Here is a 16,686-nt window from a genome sequence, read left to right as displayed (position 1 = left end):
CGATATGGAGTGGTATTTGATAATAAACCCCTCTTAGGGCTTCCAGACAACCTCAAACAACACACAAGATGAACCAACGCCTGATTTGATGGTTTGTTGTGTTAAGTGTCAGTAATTAAGAGACCCACACAGGAAATTCTCTGGATATTTTTCAGGTAGAGGGCGGTCACCTAGGTAGGTGCAAACAAAATGCTTTTCCCCCCTCCCCAGCCCCCTCCCCCCCCCCCCCCCCCCCCCCCCCCCCCCCCCCCCCCCCCCCCGCCCCGCCACTAGGTCATGGATGTCCTGCCAGTTTAGCAGCATTTTATTAAAAAACAATTACATTGACGACCTTTAATTATTAACGATGGCAAAAAAAAAAAAAAAAAAAAAACGCGATGGTATCGGATGAAGAAAAGGCGACGGAAACGATGATTCGATGGTGAAAACACGTTTGGTACGATGATGAAAACGCGATATTACATCGCCCATTTCACTATCGTACCATCGCACCATCGCGATTTCATCATCGTGCCACTGCGTTTTCACCTTCGAACCATTGTTGTTTCATCCTCGGGGCCATCGCGCCTCGCGATTTCGTCATCGTACGCGGCTTAGTATTAAATAAAAAATTAACGATGTCCAAACGGACACATAGAAAATGTGATACTTGAAATTTGTTTCTGTCCAAGTGTCCGATATTCAGTCTTTTTTTTTAAGTTTCAGTAACTCACTCTGAGTTGTGAAGAAATATGTTTTTATATAGCCTAAACGGAGTCAGATGTTGAAGGGTCAAAGTTAAAGGGGTTGAGGTTGCAAAATTTTTGTAATGAAAATATACAAATTTCTTTACAAATCCGTTTTTCTATAATTGTTTTCTCTAAAGTTGTGAAGGCTTGAATATTGATTAACATGAGTAGTATATAACGAGGCGTTTCGGAGAGTTGGGGCAGCGGTGCAGCGGTGCAGCGGGGCAGCGGGGCATTTTAATCCGACTTAATCCCTAAACCGACATAATCCCTAACCCGGCTTAATCCCCTTCAATGCGTAATCTTTGTGGAGTGTGGTCCGAATTCAAGATCTATATGCAATGAATAGAATATGTTTAATTCTGGCAAAATTGTCTAACTACAACCTAAGGTGCTGCGACCCTTTGTTCCATTAAATAAAGTTATACGTCACCTTATATAATCCCTAAAAAAGTAATGTTATCCACTATGATTCATTTTAGGGAGATTAAAATTATCTACGACCGTTTTTAAATTTCATTTTCGTTCTGATTTGTGTGAAGACAAGCGCGGTCTTAAAATTATTTAAAAATTAGAAAAAAAATACAAAACGGAATATTTCTGTATAATATAAACGAAAGCGATAAGCGCATTTTACTTTATTATTATTTGCACGTTTATCATTATCTTATTTATTTCCCATTATTTTAAGTGACTAAAAATAACACCCGCAGCCGGTTTTACAAATGCAATGATTATATCTTTTCTTTTCATTTTATGACTATGATACAAGCACAAACATATGCGCTTAGTTTTCAACAATATCCAGTAAACCCGGAGCATTTAAAAAATTAATTTAAAAGTTAAATGTTTAAAAATCAGATAAAGCAAATGTCTGTTTAGATGTATACATATTACACAAACAGAAAATCTTTACCTTAAAATATCACACATGAGCTTTTTATTTTATAGCGATAAAGGGCGGTAATCAAAAACAATAATTCACTAATATTTTCCACTTTGTAAATAACATTCAAGTCTTTGGCTGCTTCATCAGAAAAGTAAACATTTGACTTTCCATGTACATATTTTTCATTATTTAAAACCGACACTTTATTGATCTTTCTAGGCTATAGTAGACAACGGAAATCTTCCTAATTCACCATAAACTGCACAAGTCGGCGTTTGTTTCCGGTCCCCTCATGCATATTTGCAAATCTTAGATGTAGTTTAACAAAACTTTATGACTTAGATACCCATATTTCGATCCGTACAATAATAAGGAAACATCCAGATAGACAAACAGTAAAAGTTTTGTTTTCATATTCAGTTTTATAAATAAAAGGGGTTTTTGTTTTTTTGTTTTTAAATTCTATGATACTTAATCCCTTCAATGCGCATTCGTCGACAATCGGGATTAAAGTAAAAAACGCCACCGAAGTACCGAAAACTAATCTCTATTTAGAAAAAATAAAACAATAAGTAACATTCAAATTATAGGATGTTTACACTACCTCTATTGTAACTTTAAAATCGTAAGGAATAACACCGGCATTTATGGGCAAATAAGTGCAATAATAAGGAAAAGATTTACAGGATTATAATGATAGAACGAATATTGTTGGGAACCCTTGTTGTTGTTTTTTTCATCCCACACTGTCCGTCGGATAGGAAAAAAAAAAGCCCAAACAACTTGTGTTACACAGGCGGGTATTTAAAATCCTCATAGTCACTATCTTCTAAATATTCTCTGTCTATATACAACAAAAATTTTTTTAAAATCATCGCATGATCCTTTATCAAAATGTATAATTTTCCCACAGGAATGGTCAAATGTCTTAAGTGGTACCCATCTGTAAGCAAAGGTTCCTAATTTGATCTGCCTCTATTGCTTTTCAATTAATTGCAGGAGCTGTTTTTTAAAAGTTTTCTCATGACAAGGCAAAAAAATTCACAAATTAAATGACGTACCGCTTATCAGAATAGCAAGTTACAATGACCTGCCATTGTGCTGTTTAAGTCATTTCAGGATATAGTTTCTTACATTCGCATTACTAGGCAGAAAAAAAATGGGTGTATAATACTTGATGTTTTATTATTTAATAATGTAATGATAGTTAAACAATTGAAGGTATTGCATTATCCACTTTTTGTACACTTATTGAAACAATTAGACGGACGTTTGGGGGGGACGGACATTAAGCCACTAACAGAAGTTTTAGTCACAGACTAATAATTAACAACTTATGTACCGATTCATATTAAAACATGGGCTATTAAACCCTCTGGTACAACGTTTAATCTTATCAAATAAGCATTTATGAACAGAACATTAAAGTGAACACTTTTGCATATATATTAAGAAAATTATACTCATGAGTAACAGCATTCAAACGCGGTTAATCTGTTCCATTTCAGTCTGGGGATTACAGTGAAATGACTGCGGGGCCCCCTTGAAACCCGATTCTGGATGAGTGTAATCAAAGACCTATAATATACAAAGAAATGCAGCTTTTCTAAATCTTACCAACTCACGCGGCAGATGGGCCAAATCTCACAAAGTCACGTTTGCAAATATCTCGTGTTTTATTAAAGATAGAAAAAATGAAAATTCATGAAATTTGATCAGGAATTTATCTACAAAATGATCCCTTTACTTTTCAAAATCCGACAACAAACAAAAAAAAGTTTTTTTGCAAATACAAAAGCCCTTACATTAACAGCGTATATATAATTTCCCATTAAATCGCTATACTGGCAAATTTTAAAAGTGCCATATTCTTAATCACTTTTGCATATATCAAAAAAATTTATACTCATGAATAACAACATTCAAACGCAGTTAATCTGTTCCATTCCAGTCTGGGGATTACAGTGAAATGACTGTGGGGTCCCTTGAAACCCGATTCTGGATGAGTGTAATCAAAGACCTATAATATACAAAGATTTATGATTATAGATACCCAATATCTCAGATTCGTACAATAATACGGAAACATCCAGAGGGTCAAAACAATTAATTGTTTTTTTTTTTTAATTCAATTTTATTTATACACGGATTTTGTTTTATTTGCTTTTATTCTAAGATACTTAATCCACTTTAATGCGCAGTCGTTGACAATCGGGTTTAAAGTAAAACCTGCCACCGGAGTAACGTAAAACTAATCTCTATGATTGTAAAAAACAGTAAGTGGCATTCTATATATATAGGATAATACACTACCTCTATTGTCACGTTAACCCGATATATATGGGAGAAAAGTGTAAACATAAGTAAAAAACATTATAAAGTTGTTACTGTAGAACGAAATTATGTATTAGTATTATAAAAACAAAACGAAAAGTTTAATAATAAAAGCGTTGAAGGGTACTAAATTAACTGAAAATGTTAAACGTTAAAAATCAAAGCGCTAAACGTACTGAAGTAATTTAAAGGTATTTAAAATTAATGTTCTTAAAATTGTAAAACTAAAACGGTGGCTGGTTGTAATCAAAGCGTTGAAAGTACTTTTATTATTTCAGACGGAGAAGACCTTCCTCGATATTCAGGGGAAGATCATCATAACCAGATACCAAAGGTTTTAACGCGTTATACTAGAAAATTTTATAACAAGTTAATTCAATGTCTTCAATGATTGTATCATAAAGAAGAAAGTCTTTATCAAACTTACTTTAATTCTGTCATTTCTGCCAAAAGTTTAATGTTAAAAAAGAAGAAATTATCAAAAAAGGGTCACATTAAACATCTCCTCCTTTAAAATTAGCAAAATTACTAAACTGAAGGGGGAAAACTATTAGCCCGTCTTAATATTAATCTGACAATGGGAAATAAGTAAAAAGAGTCAGGGGTTAACAAGCTTATCTCTATAGTAGAAAAACAACACGTGGCATTCCATTATAGGATGATACATACCTCTATTGTTGTTACTTTAATTGTGAAGAATAACACCGACGTTTGTAAACTAAAACTTTGAGTGGTTTTAATCAAAGCGTTGAAAGTACTTTATTATTTCAGTCGGAGAACACAAAAACTTCCTGGAGTTTACAAAAACGATTCGATTAATACAAAAAAAAACGATCGACATTGAAAAAAAACTTACCAGAATGCAACAAAAACTCGATTTTTTACACTATATAATTTAACGGATTTAACATTTTTTGAGGCTGTGTAGTATATAAATATCTATTTATCTTTTAAATTTTTAAAATACAACGTATATTATAATGGACGAAGAAAAATGTTTTGTCTCGACAACACCAAAGTGTGTGTATACTCGAGTTCTCTTTACAATTAAAGTATGCTAGGTACGTTCGTAGATACGCTAGAATCTGTCGCATTTCATCACATTTGGGTCTCGGGTGTAGCAAAGGTTGGCTGTCACAAACGGATCATACTTGTTTGAATAATAAACCGAGCGTGCAAGCCAAAGACGCTTATATCGATAACAAAATTTGTACTCAGAAGAGAGTAAGTAAGCTTTTTACTTATTATGGCGATATCTTTGACGGTATTGACGACGAAAAGCTGTTGTTTGACTGGGGGACGGAAATGAAAGGTTTTTTGGACATGTATGCACGAGCATTATAGACATGTTCATGTTAAAAGTGAAATGTAAAGACAATCGAGAATCCGCATGAAAACAATCCCGCCTGGAGGAAACGTTTTGAGGGCAGCCAGAAGCATTCTAAACGCAGCACGCATGCTAAAAATAAACGAACACGTAAAATTAACTAACACGTTGACAATTTTCTTTCCTCACTGCGAAAATGACGGGGGAAAACTTCAGTTTAAAAGTAGAAAAATTGATCAACCCATCTACGAAGTTTTAAAAACGAAGATTGTCATTTATAGAACCATGTAATTGTACTTGGAAACTGAAAAGCTGTTGTTTGCCTGGGATACGGAAATGAAAGGTTTTGGACATGTATGCACGAGCATTATAGACATGTTCATGTTACAAGTGAAATGTAAAGACTATCGAGAATCTCGCATGAAAAACAATCAATCCCGCCTGGAGGAGAAGCGTTTTGAGGGTAGCCAGAAGCGTTCTAACGCAGCACGCAGGTTTAAAATAACGAATACTAAATAAACTAACACGTAGACATTTTTTTCTCACGGGCCCAAAAAGACGGGAAAACTTCAGTTTAAAAGTAGAAAGAGTGATCACCACACGGAGGAAGAAGAGATCTATCAAGTAGAACCTTTTACCTAACAATTCAGGGCAGATTCCTCCAACAAGGAACTTTTTATCCAATATGGTCTTTTACCTTCGTTCATATACATCATTTACAGTTTCCATATAAACGCATTTACTTAAACATGAAGATACAACTGTGTCGTTCTATCAATATATCTGTAACGAAATTTGAATTATAGCCAAGAGTTTTATAGAGTTACATATGCATGTGTAGTTAAATGATACTAAAAAAAATAATATAAGAAATAGTGTCGGTCTAAATATCAGATAGATCTATATAGAACCTGTTCGTTCTAATGTAGCGATATATTTTGGGTCGTTAATGTTAAAAGTATTTTCAACTTATTTTCTTTTCATGCAAAATTTATATAAGAAACAAGTAAATAGTTTGAATTTAGGATCGCTGCAAACAGCTTTCTGTAATATTTTAATGAACCGTATTTCTTAAACTGGACATTCATGGTTGAGAAAATGCGCAAGCTAATTCTATATTGATACATATCTGTAAAAGTTTGAATGGTTTTAATCAAAAGCGTTGAAATAACTTCTTTTTTATTTATTTCAGTCGGAGAAGATCTTTCTTGTTATTTGAAGAACATTAGTATACCTTTGTGTTATAAAACCCATAAATTTGAATTTGTTTTGACAGAAACGATGAATCTTTGGTTGACGTATTGGTGTACACAAAAAAAATAATCGTTTTCCTTTATCGTATTTTATTTCTTCAACTCGTTTACAAAAATTGATATCATGCTTTTCAAATAAGCGTCTCTAACAGTTCTAAATAAGAATTGCATCAACGATATCTACAGTTTTCGTAAGCAGAATAAGATTTTGTTTATTATCCTTCTCTAAGACTGGAAACCAATTATATTGAAGTTCTTGGCCACCACTTCGTATCACATCTTTGACATAAAGCGCTATTTCCACATTCTCAGGAATATAAGTCATCCAGTCACTTTCACTGATTGCCTCAATATTCAAATTCATCTTATGAAAACGAATCATATCGATCAAAGTGTCTTTAAAAGATATAAAAGTGCTCTTTTTCTTAAGCCACTGTTTTATGCTTCCGTGGGAAAATGTTTGTGGCGTTATTTTGCAAAGAGCCAGTTTATACGGCTCATAGCCCAAACCCACGTAATAAAAACGGTATGTAGGGGCTTTCAACACAGTCAGAAAAAAATTTTTCCACATAGATCCAATCCCTAACTCATCCATCATTTATTTTATTTAAAACTGCTTCTTCGGCCTGTTTTCATACAAATTGCGTGTATTTGATGAACACAAATCAGCAAAAAGCTATTTCTGTTTAAATGAAATTAAGATACTTCCTTTAAACGAAACCTAGAATAACACGATAGTAGGTAGTGAATGGCTCAATGCATTTACATTACACAGTGCGCTTCAAATAATCAGTTAATAAATACATTAATAAAAATCGTACATAGCATCGGAAGGACTGTTTTTGTTAGCTTAACGGGCAACGTGGACATGTTTTCCCAATATTTCTAAGAAGTAAGTTAAGTACAAAATTTAAATTTAAAACCCTTTAATAATGTTAGATATCATATTGTTAGCTTTTTTCATTATCAAAACGCGGTTAATCTGGTCCTTTCCAGTCTGAGAATTGCTGTGCAATGACTGTGTGGTCACTTGAAACACGAATCCAGATGAGCGTAATCATCTTTAAAAAATACATGAATATTTGAATATATCAGTGTTTTTCATAGTTACATTTAACATGTCAGAGATAAATAGTTCTTTACAATTTCCGATTTCCGCGAATTAAAACAAACGGGTGATCACGTATGGCATAGCATTACCGCATACGAGATAGAAAGATAAGTAGAAAGACAAACAATAAAACATTCACTGGTGGATCCCTAGTTTTACGTACATATTTTCATGAGAATCCGTACTTGCTAGTCTGGTCCCCGAATTCTATGACAAGTTGTACATGTTTGATAAAAGGGTTGTCTCTTTCTTTTCATGAAACAAAAACTGAGTTTATAAAACTATGAGCTGTTGAGAAACTTTCGACGCTAAAAGAAATATTTAAATGCCTTAAATAAACCAACACTTCATTTTCTACCCCCATGTCTTTATACATTTTTATTTGGAATTGTATTGCTATAGCTGAAAACCCTCAAACCACTTCGTTTTCGCTTGAATAGATGAATAGATTATTACTGGCGCCGTGGCTATCTTTCAAAATCTGAAAGGCGTTTAGCAAAAAAGAAAAAAAAAACTTAGCTGAGTGCAACAAAATATGCCATTACCTTTAACAAAAAACTTCTTTTTGTGGCTATATCATTAGTATCATTAATATCAATAGTCTTTACAAAAACTTACTTAGGTTATACAAAAAAGTTGATTAGCGTTTACAAAAACTTACCCGGATGCATCAAAATATGCCAATACCTTTAACAAAAACTTCCTGAGAGTTTACAAAAACTGACTCGATTAATACAAAAAATCGATCGACATTGACAAAAACTTACCCGAATGCAACAAAAACTCGATTTTTTACACTATATAATTTAACGGGATTTAACATTTTTGTGACTATTCGCGCAAAAACATCATTAGTCTTTACAAAAACTTACTAACTCTATACAAAAAGTTGATTCGCGTTTACAAAACTTACCCGAATGCAACAAAATATGCCATTACCTTTAACAAAAACTTCCTGAGAGTATACAAAAACTGACTCGATTAATACAAAAAATCGATCGACATTGACAAAAACTTACCCGAATGCAACAAAAACTCGTTTTTTTACACTATAAAATTTTAAACGGGGGATTAACATTTTTGTGACTATTCGCGCAAAAACATCATTAGTCTTTACAAAAACTTACTAACTCTATACAAAAAGTTGATTCGCGTTTACAAAACTTACCCGAATGCAACAAAATATGCCATTACCTTTAACAAAAACTTCCTGAGAGTATACAAAAACTGACTCGATTAATACAAAAAATCGATCGACATTGACAAAAACTTACCCGAATGCAACAAAAACTCGATTTTTTACACTATATAATTTAACGGGATTTAACATTTTTTGTGACTATTCGCGCAAAAACATCATTAGTCTTTACAAAAACTTACTTAGGTTATACAAAAAGTTGATTAGCGTTTACAAAAACTTACCCGGATGCATCAAAATATGCCATTAGCTTTAACAAAAACTTCCTGAGAGTTTACAAAAACTGACTCGATTAATACAAAAAATCGTTTGACAATGACAAAAACTTACCCGAATGCAACAAAAAAACTCGTTTTTTTACACTATATAATTTAACGGGATTTAACATTTTTTGAGGCTGTTCGCGCAAAAATAGCATTAGTCTTTACAAAAACTTACTTAGGTTATACAAAAAGTTGATTAGCGTTTACAAAAACTTACCCGGATGTATCAAAATATGCCATTACCTTTAACAAAAACTTCCTGAGAGTTTACAAAAACTGACTCGATTAATACAAAAAATCGATTGACAATGACAAAAACTCACCCGAATGCAACAAAAAAACTCTTTTTTTTACACTATATAATTTAACGGGATTTAACATTTTTGTGACTATTCACGCAAAAATAGCATTAGTCTTTACAAAAACTTACTAACTCTATACAAAAAGTTGATTCGCGTTTACAAAACTTACCCGAATGCAACAAAATATGCCATTACCTTTAACAAAAACTTCCTGAGAGTTTACAAAAACTGACTCGATTAATACAAAAAATCGATCGACATTGACAAAAACTTACCCGAATGCAACAAAAACTCGATTTTTACACTATATAGTTTAACGGGATTTAACATTTTTGTGACTATTCGCGCAAAAACATCATTAGTCTTTACAAAAACTTACTAACTCTATACAAAAAGTTGATTCGCGTTTACAAAAACTTATCCGAATGCAACAAAATATGCCATTACCTTTAGTCACTTGAAATCCATGATCCAAGTACCATTTAAGGAGAGGTGTTGCGAGCAGGATTTGACGAGCTTTAGTACCACCCACAAGAAGTCGCCTTGGTTTGTCACTCAACTGGTATTCCCAGACGCGGTTTCATTATCATAATTATCTTCCCTCTAATTATCTCCCCTCTTATTATCTCCCCTTAGGGGTGTTATCACCACGGACACCAATGCAAAAACTCGATTTTTACACTATATAACTTAACGGGATTTAACATTTTATGTGGCTATTCGCGCAAAAATATCATTAGTCTTTACAAAAACATACTAACTCTATACAAAAAGTTGATTAGCGTTTACAAAAACTTACCCGAATGCAACAAAATATGCCATTTCCTTGGCTACACTATGGCTACGAGTTGCGTCAACTCTCCCTCTCTTGGAACTGCTTCGGTCAAGGCACCAGCAAGCGCCCTGGGTGTGAACATTCACACCATAAGCTACTGTGACCAGGGCGCTTGCTGGTGCCTTGACCGAAGCAGTTCCAAGAGAGGGAGAGTTGACGCAACTCGTAGCCATAGTGTAGCCAAGGAAATGGCATATTTTGTTGCATTCGGGTAAGTTTTTGTAAACGCTAATCAATTTTTTGTATAGAGTTAGTAAAGTTTTTGTAAAGACTAATGAAAATTTGGGGCGAAGCCACATAAAATTTAAAAACCCCCTTAAGTTATATAGTGTAAAAATCGAGTTTTTGCATTGGTGTCCGTGGTGATAACACCCCTAAGGGGAGATAATAAGAGGGGAGATAATTAGAGGGAAGATAATTATGATAATGAAACCGCGTCTGGGAATACCAGTTGAAATGACAAACCAAGGCGACTTCTTGTGGGTGGTACTAAAGCTCGCCAAATCCTGCTCGCAACACCTCTCCTTAAATGGTACTTGGATCATGGACTTCAAGTGACTAAAGGTAATGGCATATTTTGTTGCATTCGGGTAAGTTTTTGTAAACGCGAATCAACTTTTTGTATAGAGTTAGTAAGTTTTTGTAAAGACTAATGATGTTTTTGCGCGAATAGTCACAAAAATGTTAAATCCCGTTAAACTATATAGTGTAAAAATCGAGTTTTTGTTGCATTCGGGTAAGTTTTTGTCAATGTCGATCGATTTTTTGTATTAATCGAGTCAGTTTTTGTAAACTCTCAGGAAGTTTTTGTTAAAGGTAATGGCATATTTTGTTGCATTCGGGTAAGTTTTGTAAACGCGAATCAACTTTTTGTATAGAGTTAGTAAGTTTTTGTAAAGACTAATGCTATTTTTGCGTGAATAGTCACAAAAATGTTAAATCCCGTTAAATTATATAGTGTAAAAAAAAGAGTTTTTTTGTTGCATTCGGGTGAGTTTTTGTCATTGTCAATCGATTTTTTGTATTAATCGAGTCAGTTTTTGTAAACTCTCAGGAAGTTTTTGTTAAAGGTAATGGCATATTTTGATACATCCGGGTAAGTTTTTGTAAACGCTAATCAACATTTTGTATAACCTAAGTAAGTTTTTGTAAAGACTAATGCTATTTTTGCGCGAACAGCCTCAAAAAATGTTAAATCCCGTTAAATTATATAGTGTAAAAAAAACGAGTTTTTTTGTTGCATTCGGGTAAGTTTTTGTCATTGTCAAACGATTTTTTGTATTAATCGAGTCAGTTTTTGTAAACTCTCAGGAAGTTTTTGTTAAAGCTAATGGCATATTTTGATGCATCCGGGGAAGTTTTTGTAAACGCTAATCAACTTTTTGTATAACCTAAGTAAGTTTTTGTAAAAAACTAATGAAAGTTTTTGCCGAATAGTCACAAAAAAAAGTTAAATCCCGTTAAATTATATAGTGTAAAAAAATCGAGTTTTTGTTGCATTCGGTAAGTTTTTTTCAATGTCGATCGATTTTTTGTATTAATCGAGTCAGTTTTTGTAAACTCTCAGGAAGTTTTTGTTAAAGGTAATGGCATATTTTGTTGCATTCGGGTAAGTTTTTGTAAACGCGAATCAACTTTTTGTATAGAGTTAGTAAGTTTTTGTAAAGACTAATGATGTTTTTGCGCGAATAGTCACAAAAATGTTAAATCCCGTTAAATTATATAGTGTAAAAAATCGAGTTTTTGTTGCATTCGGGTAAGTTTTTGTCAATGTCGATCGATTTTTTGTATTAATCGAGTCAGTTTTTGTATACTCTCAGGAAGTTTTTGTTAAAGGTAATGGCATATTTTGTTGCATTCGGGTAAGTTTTGTAAACGCGAATCAACTTTTTGTATAGAGTTAGTAAGTTTTTGTAAAGACTAATGATGTTTTTGCGCGAATAGTCACAAAAATGTTAAATCCCGTTAAATTATATAGTGTAAAAAATCGAGTTTTTGTTGCATTCGGGTAAGTTTTTGTCAATGTCGATCGATTTTTTGTATTAATCGAGTCATTTTTGTAAAACCTCAGGAAATTTTTGTTAAAGGTATTTGGGATATTTTGATGCATCCCGGGGTAAGTTTTTGTAAACGCAATCAACTTTTTTGTATAACCTAAGTAAGTTTTTGTAAAGACTATTGATATTAATGATACTAATGATATAGCCACCAAAAAAAAGTTTTTGTTAAAGGAATGCATATTTTGTTGCACTCAGCTAAGTTTTTTTTTTCTTTTTTGCTAAACGCCTTTCAGATTTTGAAAGATAGCCACGGCGCCAGTAATAATCTATTCATCTATTCAAGCGAAAACGAAAGTGGTAGAGGGTTTTCAGCTATAGCAATACTAATATCCAAATAAAAATGTATAAAGACATGGGGATAGAAAATGAAGTGTTGGTTTATTTAAGGCATTTAAATATTTCTTTTAGCGTCGAATGTTTCTCAACAGCTCATAGTTTTATAAACTCATGTTTTTGTTTCATGAAAAGACGAGACAAACTTATATCAAACATCGTACAACTTGTCATAGAATTCGGGGACCAGACTATCAAGTACGGATTCTCATGAAAATATGTACGTAAAAACTAGGGATCACCAGTGAATGTTTTATTGTTTGTCTTTCTACTTATCTTTCTATCTCGTATGCGGTAATGCTATGCCATACGTGATCACCCGTTTGTTTTAATTCGCGGAAATCGGAAATTGTAAAGAACTATTTATCTCTGACATGTTAAATGTAACTATGAAAAACACTGATAATTCAAATATCATGTATTTTTTAAGATGAATACGCTCATCTGGATTCGTTTTTTCAAGTGACCACACAGTCATTGCACAGCAATTCTCAGACTGGAAAGGACCAGATTAACCGCGTTTTGATAATAGAAATAAGCTAACAATATGATATCTAACATTATTAAAGTTATAAATTTAAATTTTTTACAAAAATACTTCTTAAAAAATATTGGAAAACGTCCACGTTGCCCGTTAAGCTAACAATACAGTCCTTTCCGATGCTATGTACGTTTTATTAATGTATTTATTAACTGATTATTTGAAGCGCACTGTGTAATGTAAATGCATTGAGCCTTCACTACCTACTATCGTGTTATTCTAGGTTTCGTTTAAAGGAAGTATCTTAATTTCATTTAAACAGAAATAGCTTTTTGCTGATTTGTGTTCATCAAATACACGCAATTTGTATGAAAACAGGCCGAAGAGGCAGTTTTAAATAATATAAATGATGGATGAGTTAGCATTGGATCTATGTGGAAAAATATTTTCTGACTGTGTTGAAAGACCATACATACCGTTATATTACGTGTTGGACTATGAGCCGTATAAACTGGCTCTTTGCAAAATAACGCCACAAACATTTTCCCACGGAAGCATAAAACAGTGGCTTAAGAAAAAGAGCACTTTTATATCTTTTAAAGACACTTTGATCGATATGATTCGTTTTCATAAGATGAATTTGAATATTGAGGCAATCAGTGAAAGTGACTGGATGACTTATATTCCTGAGAATGTGGAAATAGCGCTTTATGTCAAAGATGTGATACGAAGTGGTGGCCAAGAACTTCAATATAATTGGTTTTCCAGTCTTAGAGAAGGATAAAAAACAAAATCTTATTCTGCTTACGAAACGTAGATAACGTTGATGCAATTCTTCATTTAGAACTGTTAGAGCGCTTATTGAAAAGCATGATATCAATTTGTAAAACGATGTTGAAGAAATAAAATACGATAAAGGAATACGATTATTTTATTTGTGTACACCAATACGTCAACCAAAGATTCATCGTTTCTGTCAAACAAATTCAAATTTAAAGGGTTTTATAACCCAAAGGTATACTAATGTTCTTCAAAATAACAAGAAAGATCTTCTCCGACTGAATAAAAAAAAAAGAAATTATTTCAACGCTTTTGAAATTAAAACCATTCAAACTTTTACAGATATGTAATCAATATAGAATTAGCTTGCGCATTTTCTCAACCATGAATGTCCAGTTTAAAGAAATACGGTTCATTAAAATATTACAGAAAGCTGTTTGCAGCGATCCTAATTCAAACTATTACTGTTTCTTTTATAAATTTTGCATGAAAAGAAATAAGTTGAAAATACTTTTAACATTAACGACCCAAAATAATCGCTACATTAGAACGAAAGGTTCTATATAGATCTATCTGATATTTAGACCGACACTATTTCTTATATTATTTTTTTAGTATCATTTAACTACACATGCATATGTAACTCTATAAAACTCTGGCTATAATTCAAATTTCGTTACAGATATATTGATAGAACGACCAGTTGTATCTTCATGTTTAAGTAAATGCGTTTATATGGAAACTGAAATGATGTATATGAACGAAGGTAAAAGACCATATTGGATAAAAAGTTTTCCCTTTTTGGAGGAATCTGCCCTGAATTGTTAGGTAAAAGGTTCTACTTGATAGATCTCTTCTTCCTCCGTGTGGTGATCACTCTTTCTACTTTTAAACTGAAGTTTCTCCGTCATTTTTGCCAGTGAGAAAAAAAAGTCTACGTGTTAGTTTATTTACGTATTCGTCTATTTTTAAGCCTGCGTGCTGCGTTTAAAAACGCTTCTGGCTACCCTCAAAACGCTTCTCCTCCAGGCGGGATTGATTGTTTTTCATGCGAGATTCTCGATAGTCTTTACATTTCACTTGTAACATGAACATGTCTATAATGCTCGTGCATACAAGTCCAAAACCTTTCATTTCCGTATCCCAGGCAAACAACAGCTTTCAGTTTCCAAGTACAATTACATGGTTCTATAAAAAGACAATCTTCGTTTTTTAAACTTCGTAGAAAGGGTTGATCAATTTTTCTACTTTTAAACTGAAGTTCCTCCGTCATTTTCGCCAGTGAGGAAAGAAAATTGTCAACGTGTTAGTTAATTTACGTGTTTTGTTTATTTTTAGCATGCGTGCTGCGTTAGAATGCTTCTGGCTGCCCTCAAAACGTTTTCTCCTCCAGGCGGGATTTTTTTTCATGCGAGTTCTCGATAGTCTTTTCATTTCACTTGTAACATGAACATGTCTATAATGCCGTGCATACATGTCCAAAACCTTCATTTCCGTCCCCCAGTCAAACAACAGCTTTCGTCGTCAAACCGTCTATGATATCGCCATAATAAGTAAACAGCTTACTTACTCTCTTTGAGTACAAATTTTGTTATCGATATAAACGTCTTTGGCTTGCACCTCGGGTTTTTTATTCAAACAAGTATGATCCCTTTGTGACAGCCAACCTTTGCTACACCCGAGACAAGTGTGATGAAATGCGACAGATTCTAGCGTATCTACGACGTACCTAGCATACTTTAATTGTAAAGAGAACTCGAGTATACACACACTTTGGTGTTGTCGAGACAAAACATTTGCTTCGTCCATTATAATATACGTTCGTATTTTAAATTAAGAGATAAATAGATATTTATATACTACACAGCCTCAAAAAATGTTAAATCCCGTTAAATTATATAGTGTAAAAAATCGAGTTTTTGTTGCATTCTGGTAAGTTTTTGTCAATGTCGATCGATTTTTCGTATTAATCGAATCAGTTTTTGTAAACTCTCAGGAAGTTTTTGTGTTCTCCGACTGAAATAATAAAGTACTTTCAACGCTTTGATTAAAACCACTCAAAGTTTTAGTTTACAAACGTCGGTGTTATTCTTCACAATTAAAGTAACAACAATAGAGGTATGTATCATCCTATAGTGGAATGCCACGTGTTGTTTTTCTACAATAGAGATAAGTCTTTGTTAACCCCCTGACTCTTTTTAACTTTAAATTCGATTGTCAGATTAAATATTAAGACGGGCTAATAGTTTTCTTTAGTTTTAGTAATTTATGCTAATTTATAAAGGAGAGATGTTTAATGTGACTTTTATGATAATTTCTTCTTCTTTTAACATATCTCTTTGGCAGAAATGACAGAAATTAAAGTAAGTTTGATAGAAGGGCTTTCTTCTTTATGATACAATCATTGAGACATTGAATTAACTTGTTATAAAATTGTCTAGTATAACGCGTTAAAACCTTTGGTATCTGGTTATGATGATCTTCCCCTGAATATCGAGGAAGGTCTTCTCCCTCTGAAATAATAAAAGTACTTTCACGCTTTGATTACACCAGCCACCGTTTTTGTTTTACCCAAATTTTAAAGACATTAATTTTTAAATACCTTTAAATTAACATCAGTTTCGTTTAGCGCTTTGATTTTTAACGTTTAACATTTTCAGTTAATTTAGTACCCCTTCAACGCTTTTATTATTAAAAATTTTCGTTTTGTTTTTATAATACTATACATAATTCGTTCTAAAAGTAACAACTTTAAATTTTTTTACTTATTTACACTTTTCTCCCATATAAAC

The 16,686-nt window shown here is 33.0% G+C and overlaps 1 protein-coding gene across 1 annotated transcript in view; it reads right to left on the bottom strand.

Annotated features, from left to right (window-relative positions):
* The window catches only part of LOC128548182 (uncharacterized), a 44,743-nt gene extending 29,938 nt beyond the window's left edge, over positions 1-14,805 (bottom strand). The window contains exon 1 of the mRNA XM_053522618.1: positions 14,737-14,805. Within this exon, the coding sequence (XP_053378593.1) occupies positions 14,737-14,805 (69 nt within the window). The remainder of the gene's footprint in view (positions 1-14,736) is intronic.
* Between the last annotated feature and the right edge of the window lie 1,881 nt (positions 14,806-16,686).

The sequence above is a fragment of the Mercenaria mercenaria genome, chromosome 14 (assembly GCF_021730395.1).
Source record: "Mercenaria mercenaria strain notata chromosome 14, MADL_Memer_1, whole genome shotgun sequence".
Classification (NCBI taxonomy): Eukaryota; Metazoa; Mollusca; class Bivalvia; order Venerida; family Veneridae; genus Mercenaria; species Mercenaria mercenaria.
This window is presented reverse-complemented; position numbering and strand designations above follow the sequence as displayed.